We start from the raw sequence: 25,187 nt of genomic DNA on the forward strand, positions 1-25,187 counted from the left end.
GAGAATAATAAGAAGGAGAGGAGTAAGAACTATACTTGTGGTTCCGGATTGGCCAAGAAGAGCTTGGTACCCAGAACTTCAAGAAATGATCTCAGAGGACCCATGGCCTCTGCCGCTCAGACAGGACCTGCTGCAGCAGGGACCCTGTCTGTTCCAAGACTTACCGTGACTGCGTTTGACGGCATGGCGGTTGAACGCCGGATCCTGAAGGAAAAGGGCATTCCAGAGGAAGTCATCCCTACGCTGATTAAAGCTAGGAAGGAGGTGACCGCAAACCATTATCACCGCATATGGCGAAAATATGTTGCGTGGTGTGAGGCCAGAAGGGCCCCAACGGAGGAATTTCAGCACTTCCTACAGTCAGGGGTGACTATGGGCCTCAAATTAGGTTCCATTAAGGTCCAGATTTCGGCTCTGTCGATTTTCTTCCAAAAAGAACTGGCTTCACTGCCTGAAGTTCAGACGTTTGTTAAAGGAGTGCTGCATATTCAGCCCCCTTTTGTGCCTCCAGTGGCACCTTGGGATCTCAACGTGGTGTTGGATTTCCTTAAGTCACATTGGTTAGAGCCACTTAAAACCGTGGAACTAAAATATCTCACGTGGAAAGTGGTCATGCTGTTGGCCTTGGCTTCGGCCAGGCGTGTGTCAGAATTGGCGGCTTTGTCATGTAAAAGCCCTTATCTTATTTTCCATATGGATAGGGCAGAATTGAGGACTCGTCCCCAATTTCTTCCTAAGGTGGTATCTGCTTCTCATTTGAACCAACCTATTGTGGTGCCTGCGGCTACTAAGGACTTGGAGGATTCCAAGTTGCTGGACGTAGTCAGGGCCCTGAAAATTTATGTTTCCAGGACGGCTGGAGTCAGGAAAACTGACTCGCTATTTATCCTGTATGCGCCCAACAAGCTGGGTGCTCCTGCTTCAAAGCAGTCTATTGCTCGCTGGATCTGTAGTACGATTCAACTTGCACATTCTGCGGCTGGACTGCCGCATCCTAAATCTGTAAAAGCCCATTCCACGAGGAAAGTGGGCTCTTCTTGGGCGGCTGCTTTACAACTTTGCCGAGCTGCTACTTGGTCGGGTTCAAACACGTTTGCTAAGTTCTACAAGTTTGATACCCTGGCTGAGGAGGACCTTGCTTTTGCTCATTCGGTGCTGCAGAGTCATCCGCACTCTCCCGCCCGTTTGGGAGCTTTGGTATAATCCCCATGGTCCTTACGGAGTTCCCAGCATCCACTAGGACGTCAGAGAAAATAAGAATTTACTCACCGGTAATTCTATTTCTCGTAGTCCGTAGTGGATGCTGGGCGCCCATCCCAAGTGCGGATTGTCTGCAATACTTGTATATAGATATTGCCTAACTAAAGGGTTATTGTTTAGAGCCATCTGTTGAGAGGCTCAGTTATTTTTCATACTGTTAACTGGGTATAGTATCACGAGTTATACGGTGTGATTGGTGTGGCTGGTATGAGTCTTACCCGGGATTCCAAAATCCTTTCCTTATTGTGTCAGCTCTTCCGGGCACAGTATCCTAACTGAGGTCTGGAGGAGGGGCATAGAGGGAGGAGCCAGTGCACACCAGGTAGTCCTAAATCTTTCTTAGTTGTGCCCAGTCTCCTGCGGAGCCGCTATTCCCCATGGTCCTTACGGAGTTCCCAGCATCCACTACGGACTACGAGAAATAGAATTACCGGTGAGTAAATTCTTATTATTGATGTTGTGAGGATAAATGAACTTGCTATGGTGAGTGCTGAATTTTCTGTTTGTGTGTGTATATATACACACAACAATAGTGAAATTGGCGCCCTAGGGAAGGTATACTCTTGATCCCTCTTATGTTAGTATCTCTTTCAATATATCTTACAGAGAGCATGAAATACACAGTGATAATAGAATACCCCTTATTCTATTATGCTTTGATGTAACCTCCAACCTGTATCATTGGAAGGAGGATCTCATAAAAGAAGCAATCTGTTCATCTATGCAAAATCAAACATCCATGTTATGTGAGGAGGCTGTCATCTATTAATGCATCTAAGGATATAAGGACATAATTGATATTTTAGCAATGTTTTTTAATAAAAAATCTGTATACTGGAACTCACTGTGTATTTCATGTTCTCTGTAAGATATATTGAAAGAGACACTAACATAAGAGGGGTCAGGAGTATACCTCCCATAGGGCACCAATTTCACTATTGTTGTGTTTGTTGTGTGTTTTAGTTCTGACTAGCAGAGAACCTAGTGTAATAAGGCAGCCCACAAATCCTTATTCACATATTTTTTAATATAGCGCAATAACTGAGATTGTGTTTTATATATATATATATATATATATATATATATATACAGGTTGAGTATCCCATATCCAAATATTCCGAAATACGGAATATTCCGAAATACGGACTATTTTGAGTGAGAGTGAGATAGTGTAACCATTGTTTTTTGATGGCTCAATGTACACAAACTTTGTTTAAAACACAAAGTTATTAAAAATATTGTATTAAATGAACTTCAGGCTGTGTGTATAAGGTGTATATGGAACATAAATGAATTGCATGAATGTACACACACTTTGTTTAATGCACAAAGTATATTATAACATTAGCTAAAATTATGTTTAGGCTGTGTGTATAAAATGTATTCGAAACATAAATGCATTCTTTGCTTAGACTTAGGTCCCATCACCATGATATCTCATTATGGTATGCAATTATTCCAAAATACGGAAAAATCCGATATCCAAAATACTTCTCGTCCCAAGCATTTTGGATAAGGGATACTCAACCTGTATATATATATATATCATACAGTATATATGTATATACACATACCCTCCAACAATTTACACATAAAAATCGGTACAAATTTGAAAAGGGGGCGTGGCCACGGGTACTTTACTTATATTTTCAATGAAAGTTTGGAGAGCCAAAAATCTGTACAGACCATAAAAAAAGGTACTGTACCTGCCAAAAAGGTACTGTGTGTGTGTGTGTGTGTGTGTGTGTGTGTGTATATAGATATATATATATATATATATATATACATACACACACACTCTGTATATATACATAGATAGATAGAGATTTATATAAGCTATATATATATATGCAGTATATACACTGTGTGTATGTATGTATGTGTGTGTGTGTGTATATATATATATATATATATATATATATATATATATGTTCTCTTACATCCTAGAGGACACTGGGGTCCGTTTAGTACCATGGGGAATAGATGGGTCCACTAGGAGCAATGGGCAATTTAAGAATTTGATAGTGTGGGCTGGCTGCTCCCTCTATGCCCCTCCTACCAGACTCAGTTTAGAAAATGTGCCCGGAGGAGCTGGTTATGCTGAAGGAAGCTCCTGAAGAGTTTTCTACATTTATTTTCTATGTTTGTTGTTTTCAGGCAGGGCTGGTTGGCACCAGCCTGCCTGCTTCGTGAAACTTAGGGGGGGAAACAGCCCAACCTCTTGAAGGGTTAATGGTCCCATTCCCCGCTGACTGGACACTGAGCTCCTGAGGGAACTTTTTGCAAGCCCCACCATGGCGAGCGTACATTCCCGCAACACGCTGCCACCCCTAACAGAGCCAGAAGAATGAAGAGTGGTGAGTACTGAGCCTGCGTCCCGGTTAGCGGGACACCGTCCATTATGGTGGCACGAGGATACAGAGACGCACGGCTTCTAAACGGGGTGTCTCAGTATACTGTACACAGTACCCAGACTGGCAACACAGCCTTAAAACGGTTTCTCTCCATTTTAAGCACCAGATTCCTCAGCCAGTATAAAAAAAGCGGGAAGACCGTGCGCCATTGAAGGGGCGGGCCTTCACTATGAGAGGATCCAGCAACTCACCAGCGCCATTTTCCCTCTGCACTGGACACAGAAGCTGACAGGACAGGGACACACAGCTCCTCCGGTATAACTCCAGATTACCTCAGCGGTACAAGATTCCTCAAAGACTTCAGCATGACAGTGGACTGCAATGCCTGGAAGGCTGTCAGGTGGGAGCCCGACTACTGTTCTTCAGTCCGATCTGGTCAGATTCGTGCCAGGATCCCTGGGTCATAGATCTTATTTCCTAGGGCTACAGACTGGAGTTCCAAGAGCTCCTACCTCACAGATTCTTTAAATCAGGCTTGCCAGTTTCACAAGAGGCATGTATAACTTCACAGCATGCCATCCAAAAACTGGTACAGACTCAGGTCATTGTTGCAGTTCCATCTCATCTACTAAACAATGGGTACTATTCCAACTTGTTCATAGTACCGAAGCCGGAAGGTTCGGTAAGACCGATTCTGAACCTCACGTCTTTGAACCCGTACTTACGAGTGTTCAAATTCAAGATGGAGTCTCTGAGAGCGGTAATCTCAGGTCTGGAGGAGGGGGAATTCCTAGTGTCTCTGGATATCAAGGATGCGTACCTTCATATTCCGATCGGGCCTCCTCATCATGGCTTACTTACAGTTTGCACTGCAGGACTGTCAATACCAGTTCCAGGCCCTGCCATTTGGCCTCTCTTCTCAACAAGAAGCTCAGGTGCTATTGTTCCAGGTCGAGAGACCCACAGGCGGCGATAGACACCCTGACGACTCCATGGGTCTGTCAGATGGTGTACGTGTTTCCTCCACTTCCTCTGATCCCAAGAATTCTAAAACAAATAAAAAGGGAAAAGGTTCAAGCAATACTCATTGCTCTGGACTGGCCAAGAAGGGCATGGTACGTGGACCTTCTGGAGATGCTCCTCAAAGATCCGTGGCCTCTACCTCTTCGCGAGGATCTTCTGCAGCAGGGACCGCTCGTCTATCAGGACTTACCGCGGCTATGTTTGACGGCATGGAAGTTGAACGGCTGATTCTAGCCAGGAGAGGGATCCTGACTATAATCCAAGCCAGAAAGGGGTTAACGTCTAAGCATTACCATCGTATTTGGAAGAAATACGTCTCTTGGTGTGAGAGGAGAAGTTATTCTGCGGTGGAATTTCATCTGGGACGTTTCCTGCTTTTTCTGCAGGCAGGCGTGAATGTGGGCCTGCGTCTGGGCTCCATAAATGTCCAGATTTCGGCCTTGTCCATTTTCTTTCAGAAACAATTGGCTTCTCTCCCTGAGGTCCAGGCATTCTTGAAAGGTGTTCTGCACATCCAACCTCCCTTTGTGCCTCCCACGGCACCTTGGGATCTCAATGTGGTGTTGCAGTTCCTCCAATCGGACTGGTTTGAACTGTTACAGGAGGTGGACGTAAAATATCTTACGTGAAAGACCGTCACACTGTTGGCCTTGGCTTCAGCAAGACGTGTGTCGGAGCTGGGGGCTTTGCCTCAAAAAATTCCCTATTTTATTTTCCATGAGGACAGAGCTGAACTCAGAACTAGTCAGCAATTTCTTTCTAAAGTGGTGTCCGCATTTCACATCAACCAACCTATTGTGGTTCCGTTTGTCACCGACACCTCTGCTACTTCAAAGTCTTTGGATGCTGTGAGGGCTTTGAAGGTGTATGTGAAAAGAACAGCTCGTCACAGAAAGACGGACTCGCTGTTTGTTTTTTATGATCCCAATAAGATTGAGTGTCCTGCTTCAAAGCATACGATTGCACGCTGGATCAGACATACTATCCAGCATGCTTATTCCATGGCAAGTTTGCCATGTCCAAAATCTCTACAGGCCCACTCTACTAGGACGGTGGGTTCTTCCTGAGCGGCTGCCCGGGGTGTCTCGGCTTTACAGCTCTGCCGAGCAGCTACTTGGTCAGGTTCGAACATGTTTGCTACTGTAACTTCTACAAGTTTGATACTTAGGCTTCTGAGGACCTTCAGTTTGGTCAATCAGTTTGGGAGCTTTGGTGTATCCCCATGGTACTAAATGGAACCCCAGTATCCTCTAGGACGTAAGAAAAAATAGAATTTTAATTACCTACCGATAATTCCTTTTCTCGTAGTCTGTAGAGGATACTGGGCGCCCACTCAGTGCTTCGTTCTTCCTGCGCTACTTGGATAAGTAATGTTGGTTCAGCCGTTGCTGTTCCTGTTTCAAGTTTGGTTAGCTTGGCTTTCCTCTTGTTGTGTGTGCTGGTTTGCAATCTCACCACTATCCTTGTCTAACCTTCTCTCAAAGTATGTCCGTCTCCTCGGGCACAGTTTCTAGGACTGAGTCTGGTAGGAGGGGCATAGAGGGAGGAGCCAGCCCACACTATTAAATTCTTAAATTGCCCATGGCTCCTAGTGTACCCATCTATACCCCATGGTACTAAATGGACCCCAGTATCCTCTACAGCAGTGGTAGCCAACCCTGGTCCTCGAGAGCTACCAATAGTTCACGTTTTCCAGCTCACCTAGCAGGTGCACATGTGCAATTATTATAACTCACATTTTAAAAGAGGAGACCTGGAAAACGTGCACTGTTGGTAGCTCTTGAGGACCAGGGTTGGCTACCTCTGCTCTACGGACTACGAGAAAAGGATTTACATGTAGGTAATTTAAAATCCTATTTTTTTTATTTTTATTTATTTATTTCATTTTAATTTGTTTATTCACAGATTTAGATTTTTATCTGACTTTTGAATGCATTTTGTGTGCCCTGCTATGCAGTTATACCGAATGTAATGTTTATTTTTCAGATGCGCTGTTTACTTATTGGAACAAAGCTACAACAGTAGAGCTGATGGATTTTTTCACAATCACAGAGTATGTAATCTTAATTTCATTTTTCTGCAATTTCATCTAGCATAAAATCCTACTGACAATTTTATAAACTTTCCTATTCATTTTGTTTGAGTATTTTTCTCTTAAATGAAACAATTACTGTACATCGTATTATTGCCACCATAAATATGAAGAAAGTTTTCAATTTGCGTAGAAAAATACTTGGAGATTAGAAGATGTATTTAGTGGATAGCATTAATCCCAGTCAACCTATCTATTCCCAGTAATGCAGTCAGTACATTTTGTTCATAGATTATATGCACCTCCCAATAACAAGAAGAAGAATAACGGTCCACAATATGTAAAAAAAAAATTGTAGGCTCCACATTCATATTTCATGTTGCAGTTGATGTGTAATTATAATTACTGTAATAATTAGTTCCATTGCATACATTTTAATATTGCTTCTGCTAACTGGTCATGGTATCATATACAGTACATAGAAGATTTTACACTTTAATAACAGTGCACACTTTCATTATCCATTAATGAAACGGGCACATATTATTGCTAAATAGCTAGACATTATAGTGATGGATTAATGAAGAGTACAACCACTGGGTCCAGCTTATAGTAAATCACAATGACCTTCCATTATAATACTAAAGCATCTTAGCAGTATGAAAGGTCAGCTACATCAGTTTCCACACTGTGTATGGGTGTGTATATAGAGTGTATAGAGTTGGTCTTCTGTGTCTGGTCTTTGGGTATTTTTCTGTTTCCCATTGTGACACTAACGTGCATTTAGTGACCTGTGTGTGTGACTTTTCTTTCAATTTCTGCAGAGTGTGCCTGCATCAGTTCCAGTATATGGGCAAACGATACATAGCCAGGTATAGTGTGACATTAAGCTGTGTACGCTTTCATGTGTTTTTATTTTATTTATTTATTTATTTATTTTTTATAAGTTTGTGGAAAATAAAAGCACCTCCTTTGCCACCAACCTCAAACTATTTAGTGTCTGGACATATTACCGTGTCCAATTCAGTGGTCTTGTTATTATCCCCAAGCATTTTAAACACCATTAAGACCAGAGGTAAAGAAATTGTGGCTTTGGAATTGTGATCTTTTTATGAGAATTGATATGCTGTAAAATAAAATGCTGCAACCTTCCATGCAGAGAAATGTGTTATATATACTCTGCATGTGACTGAATATATGTAATGACCATCATGTTGCTAAAACAATACACCTTACTATCCTTGACCACAACCTTGACACAGAGCTCCTTTTTCTTTTATCAGTACCTGTTGTGTTTATGCCTGTGCCATGAAATCTGGGATGCACTGCAGCGTGCTCAATGTGTAATGGAGCCCATACATTAGGGAAGTTTTGGGGCAAATCTCTATTCTCCCATTACCTAGGTTGGAGGATCAGGGATTGTATAAGTAGGGACAATGGGCATGATTCAGTGATGTGCGCAAACACGGTCTATCGCAGTTGAGCGTGAGCGGTGATCAGTAATTTGCGCATGTGTCTAAGTTGCATTGCACAAGTTCCGCAATGATCTTGTGAATGTAGTTGCAGAAAGTGTTCATTGATTAAGTGATTGGGAGGGGTCTTTGTACGAAGACTTTGAGGGTAATTTAATTGTTTTCTTGCGCCTGTTCTCCCATCTAAAGTGACCGGGGGTAGCAAGCTGAAATGACGTTCTCGCACCCGTCTGCAGAAACATTTGAATAGCCGCCGGCGCACACGCGTGGTGACCCATGATAACAATTGAATTCCACCCTTGGAGAGAGAGAAACCAATTTACCATCTCCTGTCATTTTTCAAACACAGTCTATAACATGGCAGTTATGGCAATTAGTAGCTGATTGGTTGGTACTTTATTGCTCTCCACTTTATCTCTCGCCAAGGCTTACTTTTAGACTCCATAGTCAGAGATCATTTGGGGGAGATGACGGGGAGTGGTGGAAAAATGTAGGTATGTCACATCCATTTTGGGTGTGTTTGAGACTGTGAATGCACGCAGCTGCAATGTCTCCAGCATCTTACTTCCTGCTGCCATGGTTGGTGATCATAAGGCTATTTAGAACCTCAGTAAGACTGATCGGTGACGGATGTTATGTCTTTGTACACAGCCACTGGGATTTCTAAAGCCACCGGTAGGTATCTCAATACAAATCCGCGCGACTGAGATATTTGTATATTTTGGCACAGACGATTCGTACACATTCACAGCAGTGAAGGCATTTGCGTACATCTCTGAATCAGGCCCAACATGTACTGTCATTTGTTTTTGTTGTATCATCTAGACTTTGCAGATACTTATTGGGTGTAAGAGCTAATTTAAAATGGCCATTACTTAGATAAAGTAATACATCCATGGTAATTAATTGAACAGTCCTTGCGTGCATAGTACTTTAAAAATGTGCTCAACAACCTCTTGAACATTCATGTATAGCGCAGAGACATGACACCTATCACGTCTTTGTGGGCATATAATATTTTCTCAAAAAAAGTTTTGTATTACAACAGCATACATACTGGTAGTGCACATGTTTATTCCACTTGTGAGGGCCTCATTTTGTTAGATATGTTAATGATTTTCGTTATGTGTATGTTACAGTATGATCACTGTAGTTTAGTGTCACTAGATTCTCCCTATATTACTGGAATTAACCATTCTATCTGCACCTAAGGGCACGGGATAGTACAGATTGTATACTTACACTGACAACCCCATGTGGTTTACACTCATAGTCTGTATTTTTGTTAACAGAATATTAAGCATGGTAAATGGTGTTCAGTGCATGTCCTGGGTATCTCACATGATAACATAAATAATCAGATTCACAGACACGTGTATGTATGTCTTGCACTGGTCCACACGTTTCAGCCCTGGTGGTGGTACACCTTAGGAAGCCAGCCTAAACTGATTGCTAACACAGCTCACTCTTTCTGTTTTCTTCACTTGATTGCTGGCAAGTATAACAAAGTATATGGCTCTTCTCCCTTCCTGCCTGGGTAAGACCATCACGCTGCCTTGCTGCCCTCCCTCACTTGCATGTTTGTTTGTATGGCATTGCTAATTAACCCTTAATCAACAGATTGACTAATTACATAAAGAAAGAAAAAACACTTTTTTTCCAGCAATTAACTGGAATGTAGATTGATGTAGGAGCTTCCTAGCTATAGTAACGTTGTATTCAGTAAACATTACCCAACTCTTTGCCTTTTAATGCAGTATTTGTAGCATGTCGCTAAGACATTTTTGCAGTGTTAGAACAACCCTGTTTTGTATTACAAGTTATGTTTATGCCTTTTCTGCTTTACTAACTTCCCCACGTCTCTGCAGTGGGGACACATCTAACTGGTGCCTCTGTCCCATTTCCACTCATCTTGCAGGAACCAGGAGGGGTTGGGACCCATAGTTCATGACCGAAAGTCTCAGACATTACCTGTTTCCCGTAACAGAACAGGGATGATGCATGCCAGATTGCAACAGCTCAGCAGCCTGGATAACTCTCTCACTTTTAACCACAGTAAGTTCTGTGATGTTCCTAGCAGTCAGTTGTCTCTTCCTGTACCACCTCCGCTCTGGCCGGTATCACAGCCTCTCCGCACTACACCTGGAACATAGAAGAGTTTTCACAGTCTGGGGTTTAATTCATGTTTTTCCTTCCCTGAACAGGATTGCTTTGAAATACCAGATTATAATGTGTGACGCAGGATTGCTGTCAGCATTGTGCATCAACAGCAGTTTATAAAAAGAATTCTCTGCTTTGAACATTTTAAATTGCAACATAGGTAACATCATTTCAAATACATAAGTACCCAATACATTATCAGGCCGTGTTTAGGCCACTGTGCAGCAACTACCTGGATAAGTGACCGCACAGCCCTGACACTGCATATTCTGCACACATTATCTTCCTGGTACTACGACGTAGCGAACCTGATCGTTGGTGAGAGTATACTGTCCACAATTCACTGTGTATGAAAAAGCATTCAATAATGAATTGACTTTTTCTGTGTTTTCAGTGTGAGAAAGATATCAAGTATACTTGGAATAGCTGTAGACAATGGTAAGATTCAATCAGGTTGAAATTGGCCTAGAAATCTGCACTACATTCAGCCAAAGTAACTTTATTTGTCCTGCTTTGCTTCCTTTGTTTCTTTAGCCTTACTGACCATTGTACATAACCCGGGGCACAGCATACTGTTAATATTTCAATAAACTCCTGATTGCTTAGTTAGTAGACAAATGTTGCTCGTGCTTGCTGCTAACACAATGTAACAAAATATTGAACGGCCAGAAACATTTGAATAATTTATTTAAAAGGTACTAAAGTCTTGCAGTCGTATGCAGTTCAATCCATGAAACCTAATAATGTAAGCATTTTCTTATTTGTAATGCGTATTTGGGATTGTTCAGCAGTACATGGGGCAGAAATAGGATTATTCAGCAGAGCATGAGGCAAAAATAGGATTATTCAGCAGAGCCAGGGGCAAAAATTGGATTGTATAGCAGAACATGGAGAAAACATGGCTTTGCTCAGCAGTACATAGGGCAGATATGGTATTGTTCAGCAGTAAGTGGGGCAGAAATAGGATTGTTCAGCAGAACATGGGGTGGACATGGCATTGCTTATCAGTACATGGGGCAGACTTGGGATTGTACAGCAGTATGTATTGCAGATGTGGGATAGCTCAGCAGAATGTGGGTTTGATGTGGGATTGTTCAACAGTCTGCTAAGCAGATATAGGATTGTTAATCAGTACATGGCGCAGATGTGGTATTGTGGAGCAGTACGTGGGCAGATAAGGAAAGTTGAGCAGAGCATAGGGCAGATGTATTGTTGAGTACATAGGGCAGATGTGAGATGGTTGAGTAGCACGTGGGGCAGATGTGCTATGTTGAGCAACATGTGGGACAGATTTGGGATGTTGAGCTACGCGGGGGGCAAATGCGGGATGGTTGAGTAGCACATGGGCCAGATGTGGGATGGTTGAGCAGCACATGGGCCAGATGTCGGATGCTTGAGCAGCACATGGGCCAGATGTGGGATGGTTGAGCTGCACATGGGCCAGATGTGGGATGGTTGAGCTGCACATGGGCCAGATGTGGGATGGTTGAGCAGCACATGGGCCAGATGTGGGATGGTTGAGCAGCACATGGGCCAGATGTGGGATGGTTGAGCAGCACGTGGGATGGTTGAGCAGCACATGGGCCAGATGTGGGATGGTTGAGCAGCACATGGGACAGATGTGGGATGGTTGAGCAGCACATGGGATAGATGTGGGCTGTTTGAGTGGTAAGTGGGGCAGATGTGGGATGCTCAGCAGGATGTGGGGTAGCTCTGCAGTACGTTGGGTTGAAGTGGGTTTGTTCAACAGTCTGCAAAGCAAATATGTGGTATTCATGAGCAGTACATGGGGCAATGTGGTATGTTGAGCAGTATGTTGGGCAGATATGTGATGGCTGAACGGTATGTGGGACAGATGTGGGATTGCTCAGCAGTGTATGGGGCAGATGTGGGAATGCTCAGCAGTACGTAGGGCAGATGCGGCATTGATCAGCTGTACGTGGGGCAGATGCAGGGTTGTGCAGCAGTACGTGGGGCAGATGTGGGATTATTTAGCAGTATACACGGCAGATTAAATTTGCAATGTATGGCTGCTGCTAACAATATAGAAAAAATTGTAACTTTAGGGGTTTATGTACAAAGCGTCTGGTTGTGAAAGGCGGAGCTTCTGATCGTGTTTATGCAACAAAATTTAAAAGGGCAATGTTTTTGTATAAAATTGCAATTTTAAATATTGGGCATAAACATCAGAGGCATCGGGTTTTACAAGTCAACGCTTCATTAATAAACTCCTTAGTGAGGGCTACCCTTCTAACTTGTTCAGCATGTTAAAATAGGCAGGTAAACCGCCTTCAGATCTGGCTAATATTTCTGATTTTTGAACAGCCAGATGTGTGACCAATTTTGAGACAAACATAACTGGCCAGATTAGCTAGAAACTTCTGGTGGAAAGGCCGTATCACATTAATGAGTCTAGGCCAGAGGTTCTCAAACTCGGTCCTCAGGACCCCACACAGTGCATGTTTTGCAGGTAACCCAGCAGGTGCACAGGTGTATTAATTACTCACTGACACATTTTAAAAGGTCCACAGGTGGAGCTAATTTTCTCTAACGTCCTAGTGGATGCTGGGGACTCCGTAAGGACCATGGGGAATAGACGGGCTCCGCAGGAGACTGGGCACTCTAAAGAAAGATTAGGTACTATCTGGTGTGCACTGGCTCCTCCCTCTATGCCCCTCCTCCAGACCTCAGTTAGTTAGAATCTGTGCCCGGCCAGAGCTGGGTGCTCCTAGTGGGCTCTCCTGAGCCTGCTAGTAAAAGAAAGTATTTGTTAGGTTTTTTATTTTCAGTGAGCTTCTGCTGGCAACAGACTCACTGCTACGAGGGACTGAGGGGAGAGAAGCAAACCTACCTGTCTACAGCTAGGTTGCGCTTCTTAGGCTACTGGACACCATTAGCTCCAGAGGGTTCGAACACAGGCATCTGTCCTCGATCGTCCGTTCCCGGAGCCGCGCCGCCGTCCCCCTTGCAGAGCCAGAAGAACAGAAGCTTGAAGACGGCGAAAACGGCGGCTGAAGACTCCTGTCTTCATTTAAGGTAGCGCACAGCACCGCAGCTGTGCGCCATTGCTCCCAGCACACTTTCACACTCCGGTCACTGTAGGGTGCAGGGCGCTGGGGGGGCGCCCTGGGCAGCAATTGAAGTACATTTTTGGCATAACATACATATATACAGTCTGTATATATGTAAAAAACCCCGCCATTTTTTCACACAGAAAGCGGGACAGAAGCCCACCGCTGAGGGTGCGGGGCCTTCTTCCTCAGCACACCAGAGCCATTTTCTATTCACAGCTCCGCTGGAAAGAAGCTCCCCAGGCTCTCCCCTGCAGTATCCAGATACACAAAGGGTGAAAAGAGGGGGGGGGGGGCACATAAATTTAGGCGCAAATTTGTATATACAGCAGCTACTGGGTAAACACTGAGTTGTAGTGTAATCCCTGGGTTATATAGCGCTGGGGTGTGTGCTGGCATACTCTCTCTCTGTCTCTCCAAAGGGCCTTATGGGGGAAACTGTCTTCAAATAGAGCATCCCCTGTGTGTGTGGTGTGTCGGTACACGTGTGTCGACATGTCTGAGGTAAAAGGCTCCCCTAAGGAGGAGATAGAGAAAATATGTGTGTGAGAGGGTGTCTCCGTCGACAACGCCGACACCTGTTTGGATATGTGTAAGTGCTAAGGTGAATTTATTGCACTAAAGATTAGAGAACAGACAGGAAATCTACCTATGTCTGTCCCTATGTCACAGAGACCTTCAGAGTCTCACAATGCTCACTATCCAAAATAATAAACACTGATATCGACACGGAGTTTGACTTCAGTGTCGACTACGATAATGCAAAGTTACAGCCAAAATGGCTGAAAGGTATTCAATACATGATTTGCATATCACTGATGACTCATTGTCCCTGACACAAGGGTACACATGTTAAGGGGAAGAAAGTTGAGGTAAATTTCTCTCCTCTCATGAGGAAAAAGGGCGTGAATCTCCAGACAAGAAACTGCAGCTTCCCACAAGGAATTCTCAGGCAGTATCCTTTCCCCACTAGGGCCAGGTTGTGATGGGAATCTTCCCCTAGGGTGTCACGTTTGCCCAGACGGTAGCACTAGCTGTTCTCAGGGATCCTGCAGATAGCGTGCACATTCTAGTACACTACTCAGACCGGCGATTGTGTCGGCATGGGTTTATAGCGCTGTGGCAGCGTGGACAGGTGCCTTATCAGCAGAGGTTGAGACCCTAGTAAGCATATAGATATAGATATATATATATATATATATATATATATATAGATATATATACATATTGAAGATGCTGTCTTAAGAGAGAGAGATATATATATATATATATATATATATATATATATATATAAACATGCCCAAAGAGACATGAGTATACTGGGTCCTGGAGTCAAAGCTATGTCGATTTCTGCTTGACGTGTCCTGTAGAATATGCAATGGACAGATGATGCCGACTTAAGAGGCATATGGAAGGCTGAGGATTGTGTGGAGAAGAGTTCTCGTACCTGGTCTCCGCAGCTTTAGCTGGTAAATTCTAATATTTTGCCTTATATTCCTGCACAGCCTAGGAAAGCACGACATTATCAAATGCAGCCTTTCGAATAAAGAAACAAGAAAGTCCGAGGTGCGTCCTTTCTTGCCAGAGGCAGCGGCAGAGGAAAGAAGCTGCACAACACAGCTAGTTCCCAGGAACAGAAGTCCTCCCCAGCCTCTACAAAAATCCACCGCATGTCGCTGGGGCTCCACAGGCGAAGCTAGGCCCGGTGGGGGCACGCCTTCGTAAGTTCAGCCACAAGTGGGTTCACTCCCTGTTAGATCCCTGGGCGATCGATATTGTGTCTCAGGGATATAAGCTGGACTTTGAGAAGATGCCCCCTCACCGACGGCCCTGCCGGCTTCCCCCCACGAGAGGGAAACAGTGTTAACTGCAATTCACAAATTGTTTCTTCAACAGGCAGTGGTCAAGGTTCCCCTCCTTCAACAAGGAGGGGGTTATTATTCGACCATGTTGTAGTCCCGTAACCTGACGGTTCGGTCGGACCCATATTGAATTTAAAATCCCTGAACATATACCTGCAAAGGTACAAGTTCAAGTTGGAATCGCTAAGAGCTGTTATTGCAAGCCTGAAAGGTGACTCGGGACATAAAGGATGCATACCTTCAGGTCCCCATTTATCCACCTCATCAGGCGTACCTCAGAATTACGGTACGGGATTGTCATTACCAATTTCAGAGGTTGCCGTTTGGTCTCTCCACGGCCTTGAGAATGTTCACCAAGGTAATGGCGGAAATGATGGTGCTCCTGCGGAAGCAAGGTGTCATTATTATCACGCACTTGGACGATCTCCTCATAAAAGCGGGATCAAGAGAGCAGTTGCTGAACAACGTATCACTTTCTCTGGAAGTGTAACGGCAACACGGCTGGATTCTATATATTCCAAAGTCGCAGTGGGTTCTTACAGCTCATCTGCTTCTCCTAGGCATGATCCTAGACACAGACCAGAAAAGGGTTATCTCCAGATAGAGAGAGCTCAGGAGCTCGTGACACTGGTCAGGAATCTATTAAAACCAAAACAGGGGTCAGTGCATCACTGCACTCGAGTCCTGGGAAGGAGGGTGGCCTCATACGAGGCCATTCCCTTCGGCAGGTTCCATACGAGTTCCTTCCAATGGAACTTACTGGACAAATGGTCCGGATCACATCTTCAGATGCATCGGTTAATCACCCTATCCCCCAGGGCCAGGGTGTCTCTCCTGTGGTGGAAGGTCGCAGATTCGGCATTCAGGACTGGGTCCTGGTGACCACGGATGCAAGCCTCCGAGGGTGGGGGGCAGTCACACAGGGAAAAAATTTCCAGGGGCTGTGGTCAAGTCAGGTGACTTGCCTTCACATCAACTAAGGGCCATATACAACTCCCTAAGTCAAGCGGAGATCCTGCTTCGCGACCAACCGGTTCTGATCCAGTCAGACCGCAGTGGCTCATGTAAACCGCAAGGCGGCACAAGGAGCAGGGTGGCGATGGTAGAAGCCACCAGAATTCTTCGCTGGGCGGAGAATCACGTAAGCGCACTGTCAGCAGTGTTCATTCCGGGAGTGGACAACTGGGAAGCGGACTTCCTCAGCAGGCACGACCTCCACTCGGGAGAGTGAAGACTTCATCAGGAAGTCTTCACGCAGATTGCAAATTGGTGGGAACTGCCACAGGTGGACATGATGGCGTCCCGCCTCAACAAAAAGCTAAAAAGGTATTACGCCAGGTCAAGGGACCCTCAGGCGATAGCTGTGGACGCACTAGTAACACCGTGGGTGTTCCAGTCGGTCTGTGTTTTTCCTCCTCTTCCCCTCATGCCAAAGGTGCTGAGATTTGTAAGAAAAAGAGGAGTGAGAACAATATTCATTGCTCCGGATTGGCCAAGAAGGACTTGGTACCCGGAACTGCAAGGAATGCTCACAGAGGACCCATGGCATCTGCCTCTCAGACAGGACCTGTTACAACAGGGGCCCTGTCTGTTCCAAGACTTACCGCGGCTGTGTTTAACGGCATGGCGGTTGAACGCCGGATCCTAGCGGAAAAAGGCATTCCGGATGCAGTTATTCCTACGCTGATAAAGGCTAGGAAGGGCATGACAGCTAAGCATTATCACCGTATATGGCGAAAATATGTTGATTGCTGTGAGGCCAGGAAGGCCCCTACAGAGGAATTCCAGCTGGGTCGATTCCTACACTTCCTACAGTCAGGAGTGACCATGGGCCTAATATTAGGGTCCATAAAGGTCCAGATTTCGGCCCTATCCATTTTCTTTCAAAAAGAACTGGCTTCACTGCCTGAGGTTCAGACGTTTGTTAAGGGAGTGCTGCATATTCAGCACCCTTTTGTGCCACCAGTGGCGCCTTAGGAGCTTAACGTGGTGGTGAGTTTCCTGAAATCCCACGGTTTTGAGCCACTGAAGACCGTGGAGCTGAAGTATCTCACGTGGAAAGTGGTCATGCTGTTGGCCTTAGCCTCGGCTAGGCGTGTGTCAGAATTGGCGGCTTTGTCAGGTAAAAGCCCCTACCTGGTTTTCCATATAGACAGGGCAGAATTGCGGACTCGTCCGAAATTCCTGCAAAAGGTGGTATCATCTTTTCATTTGAACCAACCTATTGTGGTGCCTGCGGCTACTCGTGACTTGGAGGACTCCAAGTGGCTGGACGTAGTCCGGGCTTTGAAGATTTATGTATCCAGAACGGCTGGAGTCAGGAAAACTGACTCGCTGTTTATCCTGTGTGCATCCAACAAGCTGGGTGCTCCGGCTTCAAAGCAAACTATTGCTAGCTGGATCTGTAACACGATTCAGCAGGATCATTGTGCGGCTGGGTTGCCGCATCCAAAATCAGTAAAAGCCCATTCCACAAGGAAGGTGGGTTCTTCTTGGGCGGCTGCCCGAGGGGTCTCGGCATTGCAGCTTTGCCGAGCTGCTACTTGGTCGGGTTCAAACACTTTTGCAAAGTTCTACAAGTTTGATATCCTGGCTGAGGAGGACCTTGTGTTTGCTCATTCGGTGCTGCAGAGTCATCCGCACTCTCCCGCCCGTTTGGGAGCTTTGGTATAATCCCCATGGTCCTTACGGAGTCCCCAGCATCCACTAGGACGTTAGAGAAAATAAGAATTTACTCACCGGTAATTCTATTTCTCGTAGTCCGTAGTGGATGCTGGGCGCCCGTCCCAAGTGCGGACTTTCTGCAATACGTGTATATAGTTATTGCTCAATAAAGGGTTATTGTTATGAGCCATCCGTTGAGTGATGCTCAGTTGTTGTTCATACTGTTAACTGGGTAAGGTTATCACAAGTTGTACGGTGTGATTGGTGTGGCTGGTATGAGTCTTACCCTGGATTCCAAAATCCTTTCCTTGTAATGTCAGCTCTTCCGGGCACAGTTTCCCTAACTGAGGTCTGGAGGAGGGGCATAGAGGGAGGAGCCAGTGCACACCAGATAGTACCTAATCTTTCTTTAGAGTGCCCAGTCTCCTGCGGAGCCTGTCTATTCCCCATGGTCCTTACGGAGTCCCCAGCATCCACTACGGACTACGAGAAATAGAATTACCGGTGAGTAAATTCTTATTATTTCACTTGTGATTTTGTGAGGAGACCTGCAAAACATGCACTGTGTGGGGTCCTGAGGACCGAGTTTGAGAACCTGTGGTCTAGGCAATGCATATACCATATACCAAAGGTGCAAAGACTTGAATGCACTTTTATCCTGATCAGATTAAAATCTTCACATTTACTGATACTTGGCAGATCCCAACACTTAAGGCCAGTACTCACTGGCCGATGTCAGAGAGATGTGTGCTGAGCGAACCACTCAGCACACATCTCTCCCGGCGCTCAGCACAGCGCGATCTGTGCTGAGCGTGCGGGGGGAGACGGGGGGGCCGCTCACTTCACCCAGCGGGTGAAGTGAGCGACCCGCTAGATTGGCCTGCATGCAGGCCAATCTAGCAGCAGCGATAGCGATGCGCGGGGCTGCGCATCGCTATCGCTGAGGGGGCTACACACGGAGCGATCGTGCTTAAAATCTAAGCAATCTAGTCAGATTGCTTAGATTTTAAGCAGCGATCGCTCCGTGAGTACCCCCCTTTACTGTGTTTTCAAGACAGTTTGGTTTATAATGACCAAACTCACCCGCATCTTCATGGTAGGGAATCACCCCTAACACAGAGGTTCTAAAACACTGTCCTTAAGGCACCCCAATGGTCCATGTTTTAAGTTTATCCATGCTTGGCAGCAGGTGACTTAATTAGTACCTCAGTCATTTAACCATCTGTTCTGAGCCATAGATATACTTAAAACCTGGACCGTGTTTGAGAATATATGACCGTGTTTGAGAACCTAACTCCATATAGCATTAATAAAGTATTATGAATAAAACTTAAAAGGAACCTTGTGCCTATAAACAGCAGAAGCAATGTAGCAGGGACCAGTAACTCATGAATGTTAGTGAGGTATTGCTGTATTGTTAATGGTTCCTAGCAAATTGACTGTATACTGATGCAGGCCATTAAATGGATGCTTGCGCTGTGTGTAGATGACAAGTCCACATTTATTTATTGAAAGCCTTACTAATTTGTTCCTTTAAACAGAAATAAAAGATTTTATTGCACAATTGCAGCACATTTTTCTGGTGCTAAAACTAGGCTCACAAAGCATTCATGCTGTAACCATCTGTTGTTCCTGTACCTGAAGTACTTGAGGCAACACTGTGGAGGGAGTTGAGTATTTTTGTGACTTGGACATGCCTCCATATTGAGAGATTCTACTGAACTCAATAAAATCCATCTCATTCTCTTGAGTTTGATAAAAAAAAAATTACAAATCACAGAGCCCAGAATGGCTTGGTCTTCTGAAGCAGGATATAAGCTCCAGTCTCAATGAATTAGAAACATCACAATTGCATATAAATTCCTTAATTACGCTATAATGAGTTTGTTTGTTTGTTTGTTTGTTTGTTTGTTTTTAATATGTGTAATACACACTGCCTTATTTGGATTAAAAAAATTTAAATGCTGAGAGCAAATAAAATTATATGACTGCGCAAGTGATTTTCTCTGATAGTTTGCGTTATAACATTTGATATGTTAAAAGGTAAATGAGTTAACAAATCAGAGGCATCTAGGATTCTTTTTTTGCTATTTTTTTGTATAGCCTATGAAAAAAGGAATTTTATATTAATATTTGTAGAGGTTCAAAATACTATAATAGACCCATTAATAGATTCATACATCTTTACCGCTGCTTAAAAAACACAGATAGTTGCTGTGTCTTACCCGGGACGCTGCTCAGTGGAAACTGCTTTCTTCTAGGGTATTGAGCAGGGTTTTTAGCAGGTAAAACCCAGTAACACTGCAGTGGAAACAGCTCTTACCCGGGTTATTTGACCCAGGTAATTACAAAAGCAGCTGATTGGCCCTTCCAGTGTGCTGGCTGCTGATATAATCACCCAGAGACCAGTAAGATGCGTCCACGCTGTGAGAGACTGTTGAGAGAGAGCCTAGAAGGAGGGCTGGGCGCTGGGCATAGACTGGGCCTAGAAGAAGAGATGGGCTCACACAGTCCTGGAGTACTTGGAGAGCTGGGCACACATTCCCTTCCTTTGACCTAATCTTTGTGATCCTGAATAAAGGCCATTTTTAATGACAGCCACAGTGTTTGCTGTGCCTACCTGGGTTCAGTGGAAACGGAGGCGACCCAGGAAAAACCCGGGATGTGGGTACAATCGAAACGGGGTCTAGGCCGGGTATGACTCTGCAAAATGGCGGTTAAAAAATTCTGGGACAGACCCGGGATTTTGGTAGAAAATGGGTATTACCATGCCATCCCTTTAAACTGGGATACTTATGGATTACACATGTTCTGTGGCAGGTTAAAACCAGTTGAAATGTAGGCTTGAAGTCAGTCAGTCAGTCACACAACCTGTGTAATTCACTAGTGTACCTGTTTAAAGGGATAATATGGTAAGCCTACTCATTGATAAAATGAATTGCCCTTTACTTCTATATTGTAAACTCTTATTCCAAGCAGTCTCCCTCTATCCTTTGTCTCATATTTACACTTTCAAAATCAGTCTTGTGTGTTCCTGGCTTCCTACCTAAACAGAGTGGCAGGATTGGGTGACTTCCTTCAACTGAATTAAAAAGTTAATGTACAGTAACAAAAAGAAGCAACAGTGATTGATGCTGCTCAATTTCTACAGGACACGTTATCTTTGGTTTCATCATTTTGAGTCATGTGTGATGACAGGTGGACGTCAGAGCCGTATTTAGACCTCATGGGGCTCTAGGCAAGAAAACGTTTTGGGGCCGCCACCCCAACTTTTTTTTTTTTTTTATAAACTACTGGATTTCCTTTTGTGGTAGTTGCTGAGTTGACAGGACTGCTTTAGATTAAAGAATCATATGGCCATACATTGGCCTCCATAGGAAAAGGATAAAACTCAATGGCCCCCGACAGGTACACATTGGCCCCCACAGGAATAAATTAAACATATTGGCCACGACAGGAAATTAAACACCACAATGACCCCCAACAGAAAAAAACCCACTAGTCCCAACAGGTAAAAGGTAGGCAATTATATATAAGGGTTCATTTACCTGACGACATCCATCTGCATTATCTCATTGCGGAGTGCACTGCACTCGGATGCTGGCCCAGCGGGAAATTCCCTACATTCTCGGCGGGCGGATATACCCATGGTGCTGACAGTGCCGGGACTGGTGGCGGGTGCTCCAATGCACTGCAGACAGTGGAAGTGCGGGGTGGGTCCGTGTCATATGGTCGTTCAGTGGGAACGTTTGGCAGAGGCACAGTAACAGACTCCGTGCCAGTATTAGTGATAGTAATACTGGTCGGAGCCCCGTTAAGGAGCCTGTGAAAAACATTTAACTAGATGCCAGCCTTTGTGATAGTTCATGGATGGACCGGATTTCGTGGGGCCCAGCTATGGGACACGCCTGGCCTTGTGGTAAATTCGGGCCTGGTGGACATGCTCATCTTTAATAAGTTTTAGCTTAGAAGGAAACAGCATGCTGTAGGGTAAATGTATGCACAGTGTGTATATGGACATAAGAGTTTTCATGTCTTAAGGGGCCCTTTCCACATGTCAGGGACAATCTTCAAAGTAAAATTTCTTGACAGAGCACCAAGTGGAAGTGATCTAAGGGGGAGACTTAATATGCACACTCCATCACAAAGATAATGGAGAAACTCAGAGCTTAGTCCCTCTTTAACACTCCTGCTCGCTCTGGCATGTTTGCCAAATCAATTTTGCTTTTCTGCAACATGTACAGGACATTAGAGTGTCTGTAGTTTGGGAAAGCTATTGTAGTAACTAGCATGTATTAGACAAATGTTGAGCCACATTTGCTGGTGCCCTGTTGCTTGTGCATGCAGGCCAACATGGATGATCTCGTCCATATTTGCCTGCACTGCTATGGAGCCCCGTCACTATCCCCCCCCCCCCCCCCCCTCCCCGCCGCCGGGTCGCCCGTATCTGCCATCGGGCAGCTTGACGGGGGATCGCGCTGTGTGTAGGGCCCATTAGACATCTGAAAAAATACAACTTTTTGCCATAAGAGACTGTTTTGTTTAATTTACTAAAACGTCTCCAGTTAGTTTGGTTGATTAGCTTAGGAAATGCTTTTAATGATAAATATACCAAACTGCTTGACTTCATCATTATTATTTTATTGTTCCCACACTCTTGCTTGTTACTGGAAAGGCTTTTATGAAATCTGCATGGGGAGATGGACTGATAACTTATTCAGTAGACTGTGCAATAAAACTATTTGGGACAGTTAAAGAAGTTAATTTGTCAGCATTTAGCATGGCTTTGCAAGGCTTTCATAATTTATCTTTATGTATTTTCAAATGACCATAGCTACTACCTGTGTGTAAACAACATGCTAAGATGTTCATGACAGCATTTAAACATGTTATCGGCATTGTACATTAGCAGCGAATACTTTCTCCAGATATCTTTCCAAGTCCCCTTTTTTGAAACTATTTAAAGTAATTTTAATTATCAGCTCTTGACAAATTTCCTTTGAGATGTATTGTATGCCAGCGGAATACTGCAACAAATTGACATAATGCAGGTTATTCAGGTTTGTTAGCAAACCAAAAAAATTAGCAATTGGGCAAAACCATGTTGCACTGCATGTGGGGCAGATGTAACGTGCAGAGAGAGTTAGATTTGGGTGGGTTGTTGCCCCACCTGCAGTGCAACATAGTTTTACCCAATTGCTAACAAACCTGAATAACCCCCAATGTCTGCATCTCCATTACTACCAGACTTGCCTGCTGTGCTCCTGCCTTATGGGAGTGAGTGCTAGTAGCACTATACTTTATGTTCCCTAGTTCTCTGTCTCTTTAAAGTTCAGTAGTAATGTGTTTGCCTAGACATTGAATAGATTTGTTTTCTGTGCTTTAAAGATGGTATTAGTTAAGCAATACTTGCAAAGAAAGGTCTTAAAAATCACTGAAACTGATTAGGCTGTTAATCCCTAATCTCTATAATGACCTTCCTATTTAATAAAAGTAAAAATAAAGTGTACTGTAGTTGTTGTTTTCTCTGACGTCCTAGTGGATGCTGGGAACTCCGTAAGGACCATGGGGAATAGCGGCTCCGCAGGAGACTGGGCACAAAAGTAAAGCTTTAGGACTACCTGGTGTGCACTGGCTCCTCCCCCTATGACCCTCCTCCAAGCCTCAGTTAGATTTTTGTGCCCGGCCGAGAAGGGTGCACACTAGGGGCTCTCCTGAGCTTCTTAGTGAAAGTTTAGTTTTAGGTTTTTTATTTTCAGTGAGACCTGCTGGCAACAGGCTCACTGCATCGAGGGACTAAGGGGAGAAGAAGCGAACCTGCCTGCTTGCAGCCAGCTTGGGCTTCTTAGGCTACTGGACACCATTAGCTCCAGAGGGACCGAACACAGGCCCAGCCTCGGAGTCCGGTACCAGAGCCGCGCCGCCGGCCCCCTTACAGAGCCAGAAGCAAGAAGAGGTCCGGAAAAATCGGCGGCAGAAGACATCAGTCTTCAACAAGGTAGCGCACAGCACTGCAGCTGTGCGCCATTGCTCCTCAGGCACACTTCACACTCCGGTCACTGAGGGTGCAGGGCGCTAGGGGGGGGGCGCCCTGAGCAGCAATGTAAAACACCTTGGCTGGCGAAAATACACCACATATAACCCCCAGGGCTATATGGATGTATTTTAACCCCTGCCAGAATTCACCAAAAAGCGAGAGAAAAGGCAGCCGAGAAGGGGGCGGAGCCTATCTCCTCAGCACACGGGCGCCATTTTCCATCACAGCTCCGCTGGAAGGACGTCTCCCTGACTCTCCCCTGCAGTCCTGCACTACAGAAAAGGGTAAAAAAAAGAGGGGGGGCACTAATTTGGCGCTGTTTTGATAATAACAGCAGCTATAAAGGGAAAAGCACGTTATATAGTGGTATTCCTGTCTATATATAGCGCTCTGGTGTGTGCTGGCATACTCTCCCTCTGTCTCCCCAAAGGGCTAGTGGGGTCCTGTCCTCTATCAGAGCATTCCCTGTGTGTGTGCGGTGTGTCGGTACGATTGTGTCGACATGTTTGAGGAGGAAAATGAGATGGAGGCGGAGCAATTGCCTATAATAGAGTTGTCACCCCTTAGGGAGTCGACACCTGAGTGGATGAGCTTATGGAAGGAATTGCGTGACAATGTCAGCTCTTTACGAAAGACAGTTGACGATATGAGACAGCCGGCTACTCAGCTTGTGCCTGTCCAGGGGTCTCAAACGCCATCAGGGGCTCTAAAACGCCCGTTACCTCAGATGGCAGAGACAGACACGGATACTGACTCCAGTGTCGACGATGATGAGACAAATGTAACTTCCAGTAGGGCCACACGTTACATGATTGAGGCAATGAAAAATGTTTTGCATATTTCTGATAATACAAGTACCACTAAAAAGGGTATTATGTTTGGTGAGAAAAAACTGCCTGTAGTTTTTCCTGTATCCGAGGAATTAAATGAAGTGTGTGATGAGGCGTGGGTTTCCCCCGATAAAAAACTGATAATTCCTAAAAGGTTATTGGCATCATACCCTTTCCCGCCAGAGGATAGGGCACGTTGGGAAACACCCCCTAGGGTGGATAAAGCGCTCACACGCTTGTCTAAACAGGTGGCACTACCCTCTCCTGATACGGCCGCCCTAAAGGAACCTGCCGACAGAAAGCAGGAGAATATCCTAAAATGTATATACACTCACACGGGTGTTATACTGCGACCGGCAATCGCCTCAGCCTGGATGTGCAGTGCTGGGGTGGCGTGGTCGGATTCCCTGACTGAAAATATT

General features: G+C 44.9%; 1 protein-coding gene across 14 annotated transcripts in view; it reads left to right on the plus strand.

Annotated features, from left to right (window-relative positions):
- The window catches only part of DOCK9 (dedicator of cytokinesis 9), a 513,264-nt gene that overhangs the window by 378,467 nt on the left and 109,610 nt on the right, over nt 1-25,187 (plus strand). For 7 of the 14 annotated variants that reach the window (XM_063953262.1, XM_063953265.1, XM_063953259.1 and 4 more), the window contains 3 exons: nt 6,624-6,690; nt 7,494-7,541; nt 10,060-10,196. In XM_063953262.1, coding sequence (XP_063809332.1) covers nt 6,624-6,690; nt 7,494-7,541; nt 10,060-10,196 — 252 coding nt within the window. Of the gene's footprint in view, nt 1-6,623; nt 6,691-7,493; nt 7,542-10,059; nt 10,197-10,695; nt 10,740-25,187 lie in introns of all 14 variants that reach the window. The other 7 variants (XM_063953272.1, XM_063953270.1, XM_063953263.1 and 4 more) reach the window with 2 other exon arrangements.

Source organism: Pseudophryne corroboree, chromosome 2, assembly GCF_028390025.1.
Source record: "Pseudophryne corroboree isolate aPseCor3 chromosome 2, aPseCor3.hap2, whole genome shotgun sequence".
Taxonomy (NCBI): Eukaryota; Metazoa; Chordata; class Amphibia; order Anura; family Myobatrachidae; genus Pseudophryne; species Pseudophryne corroboree.